This window comes from Cucurbita pepo, chromosome LG03, assembly GCF_002806865.2.
Source record: "Cucurbita pepo subsp. pepo cultivar mu-cu-16 chromosome LG03, ASM280686v2, whole genome shotgun sequence".
Lineage (NCBI taxonomy): Eukaryota > Viridiplantae > Streptophyta > Magnoliopsida > Cucurbitales > Cucurbitaceae > Cucurbita > Cucurbita pepo.
The window spans coordinates 4,836,684-4,840,972 of NC_036640.1; the positions used below are offsets into that span (position 1 = coordinate 4,836,684).

Genomic DNA, 4,289 nt, shown 5'->3' on the forward strand with positions numbered 1-4,289 from the left:
CATTATTGTAAATTTGCATGGGATTATTATTATAAATTATTGTAAATAAATGACTCATAACAAGTTTGTTACATATGGTGACACATCTCTTGACTCTGCACGGAAATAATTTATTTGACAATTGACCATTTTACCCTTGTCAATTAAATATTATTATTTTTTATGCTATAATTTTATTTCGATGTTAGCTCAATAATATTTAGAATTAATAAATCAAAACAAATCACAACTATAAATACTAAAATAAATAACCATGGATTTCTTTGAACTTAAAAAAACAAAATATTATTATCTCAAATTTATCATAAATTTTAAATAACTGTTACAACAAATTATTTATTATAAATAAATAATAAAATATTTGTCCACCAATAACCAATAATTTTTTAATCTGTTAAATGAATAAACTCAATCATGAAAATACCAAAAGGAGTTTTAATAAGATTCAATTTAAAAAGACATCCAATACAATCAAATCAAAATTAATTATTTCAGTAACAAATACAGTTTATTTGATTAGATTAAAAAATTTCACTAACAAAAATAAATATGTAAAAATTAATTCCTTTAAAATTGAATTATAAAAAATTCAAAATTTTAATTTAATTACTTGTTAAATTATAAATTATAATTTATAAAATTTTTTATTTTTAATATTTAAAATTGAATGGTTATAGTTATTTTGTTACAGAATGTGCTATAAATTTTTTAATTTTGTATCTAATAGATATAATACTATAACTCTTCCCATTTATTTATTTTTTAAAATTTATTAAATACGAAAGTCTATCTATAAAGCTAATTATATATATATATATAAAATAATGTAATAGATTAGATTTTAATTTGAAAATTAAAAAATTTGTTAAATATAAAATTTAAAGTTACTTTTTAATTAGTTATAACATTTTTATAAATTTATTGAATAACAAAGTTGATGGAACCTTTTAAAAAATAAACTAAAAACAAAAATGTAACTTTTAAATATTACATATAAAGAAATTATAAAAGATTAAATTGGAATAAAATTCAAAGGAGGCGTTTTACAGAGGGGACAGAACAGAAACGTTACTCAAATGAATGGCATTTCCGTAATTAAACTCAAATCCAGCCCCTTTTCTCTAACGTCTGTCCCTTTAAGACCCCCAAAATCAGCCACTTCCCTCATAAGGAAAACCATAACCCCTCTTCTCACCTCCGTCGCCTGGGACCTCCATTCCCGGCAACCCCACCTCCGCCGTTGCCGCCGCCGTGATAAGAGAAAAACCCATATATTCCGTTCCATTTTGACTCCCTCCGATCGGAATTGAAATTAAAAAATGGGATCGGAGCTGATATTCAGAGGGCACGACGAGACCCAACCGCCGGCGGACGCATATTCCCCAAAACCCCCAAAGCCATGGCTGTCCGTGACCCGCCCGATCCACTACATGCTTCGGGAACAACGCCTCCTCTTTGTCCTCGTCGGCATTGGTATAGCTACTCTTGCCTTCACCCTCTTCCCCTCTTCCAATTCCCCTTCTCGGGTCGGTTACGGATACGGATACGACCCGATCCCAACCGACCTTGCCCGGTGGTCCAATACGCCATCGTACGAGCACCGAGCTGGATTCCAAATCCACCGGGTCATGAACTCCGGAGGCAAGATCCCACTGGGGCTGAAGCGAAAGGGGCTCCGGATCGTAGTGACCGGCGGTGCCGGGTTCGTGGGGTCGCACCTTGTGGACCGTCTGATTGAGAGAGGCGACAGTGTGATAGTGGTGGACAATTTCTTCACCGGACGGAAGGAAAACGTGATGCACCATTTTGGGAATCCGAGATTTGAGCTGATTCGACACGACGTGGTTGAGCCGCTGCTTCTTGAAGTGGACCAGATCTACCATCTGGCATGCCCTGCTTCCCCTGTTCATTACAAATTCAACCCCGTCAAGACAATCATATCCTCTGAATTTAAATTTTAGAATTGGGTTTTGTTGTTTGTTTGGGAATATGGGTTTTGCTTCCTTGACTTTGTTTGTAGAGGATTTCACAAGACCAATGTGGTGGGGACTTTGAACATGTTGGGCTTAGCGAAGAGGGTCGGAGCAAGGTTTCTGCTAACCAGTACCAGTGAAGTCTATGGAGATCCTCTTCAACACCCACAAGTTGAAACCTACTGGGGCAACGTCAATCCCATCGGTCAGTTTCTTCTTCTTCGTCTTACCTTTTTCATAATTGGTCTTTTTCACAAAAAAGGAAATTCTCGCGCACGTTAGCATTAAACTATATGATATATCTAACGTGCACATATCTCAACCTGCGCCGTTCTTTCCGGCGGCTGGTCTGGTCTGGTCTGGTCTAAACATTCAACTCCGGCTGGATTCAGAAGTCGTTAATTTTTCTATGCTTAAATTACCAAAATATCCCTTAAATCAAATTACAATAATACCATAATTAAAAGAATACTCAATAACTCATTTAAAAAATGCTAAAAAACTTTCAAAATTCGTATTAGTATTTTTATTCCTTAAAAAATACATTAAAAATGTTATTATTATCGATATATTAAATTATTTTATGTCGGGCAAGTTTCAAATTTTTTAAGTTAATAAATATATAAACATAAAATTTAAGGTATTAAAATTAGATATAAATTTGTGGGGTATGAAGGTAATTTACTAATTTCATTAGGGTTTAAATTGGTTGCAGTTTTTTTTGTTTTATAAGGGTAGAGATCTCCGTGATTTGCGGGCCCCCACCAACCACACGCGTCCTTTGTTATCCCACCTGAGTCACAGAGGATTAAACCCGTGAAGGGCACTAGCGTCTTTTCAACTTACGTTTTTATTTTTATTTTTCTTTTAAATATAAATCTTATTGGAACCGCCATGTTTGAATCTAGATCTGAAGAGAAGGGCATTTTGGTAAATTTGTTATTGTCGGAATTCATGACAGGTGTTCGAAGCTGTTACGACGAGGGAAAACGGACGGCCGAGACGTTGACTATGGACTATCACAGAGGAGCTGAAGTTGAGGTAACAATCATTTATTATACTATTAATTAATTAATTAATTATTACGTTTTTTATTTATTATAAAAAAAATGAAAATTTTCAATTGATTATTAATTATCTCTCACTTTTACAGGTTAGAATTGCCAGAATTTTCAACACTTATGGCCCAAGAATGTGCATTGATGATGGGCGTGTTGTTAGTAATTTTGTTGCCCAGGTAACCTCTCTCAATTTTCGTCTCTCGACTTCGACGTTAACGATAGAGACTAAACAAAAGTATCGTTCGAAGTTCTCGACGTGATTTAAGTTTAAGGAACCAAATGGACACAGATATGTTTCAGCGTTTTGTTATAATTGTTTTCGGGCAATGCAGGCTTTGAGGAAGGAGCCTCTTACTGTGTATGGTGATGGGAAGCAGACCAGGAGTTTCCAATATGTTTCTGATCTTGTAAGCACTTTTCTCTTCATTACTTCGATTAGGTGATCGTTTAAGTCGAGATACATATTGTGTTAATATTAAAACTTTTGGGTTGAATGATGATTTGAAACTGATATAAGACGATGGGGCGGTTTGATAGGTTGAAGGATTGATGAGGCTAATGGAAGGAGAGCACATTGGACCCTTCAATCTTGGGAACCCTGGTGAATTCACCATGCTTGAACTTGCCAAGGTACCCTTTTCTTGCAAATGCTCAAAAACTCTCTCTTTTAGACTTTGAAACTAAGAGAAACAAAAGTCAAACGGTGGAAAATATGAACCTCTCTTAATCAAAATCAATTCCTTTGGACTAAGTAATGTAGCAATAACTTTAACGTGCCAATGACGTCGTATGTATATGTTGTGTGAGCAGGTTGTGCAAGAAACGATTGACCCAGATGCAAAGATAGAGTACAGGGCGAACACGGAGGACGACCCTCATAAGAGGAAGCCAGACATCACTAAAGCCAAGGATCTTCTTGGATGGGAGCCTAAAGTTTCTCTCCGTAAGGGTCTCCCGCTCATGGTCTCCGACTTTAGACAACGTATCTTTGGCGATCATAAGGACAACAGCGGGACCAAAACGACAGCGTAGTCGATGTCGTCATCCCGTGTAGGAGAATGAATTCAATTCACTGGCGAAAATGGAGTTGTTCTTGTGCTGCTGTTAAGTATAATGGTTAAAGTTGATGGTATAAGGTGGTGGGGTGCAGAAGCAAAGGGAGTGAAAGTGAAGCTGTTCTGTGTAAGGAAATTTAACAGGTTAGGAATGTTCAGAACAATGTTTTTGATTTTTTTTTTTTTTTTTTTTTTTTTTT

The 4,289-nt window shown here is 35.6% G+C and overlaps 1 protein-coding gene across 1 annotated transcript; it reads left to right on the forward strand.

The window, feature by feature from the left end:
- The first annotated feature begins 1,156 nt into the window (after positions 1 to 1,156).
- Positions 1,157 to 4,289, forward strand: LOC111791205 (UDP-glucuronic acid decarboxylase 2-like). The gene is made up of 7 exons (XM_023672458.1): positions 1,157 to 1,937; positions 2,031 to 2,178; positions 2,935 to 3,014; positions 3,127 to 3,210; positions 3,367 to 3,441; positions 3,572 to 3,664; positions 3,845 to 4,289. The coding sequence occupies exons 1-7, from the start codon at positions 1,320 to 1,322 to the stop codon at positions 4,064 to 4,066; spliced, it is 1,320 nt and encodes a 439-aa protein (XP_023528226.1). The 5' UTR covers positions 1,157 to 1,319; the 3' UTR covers positions 4,067 to 4,289.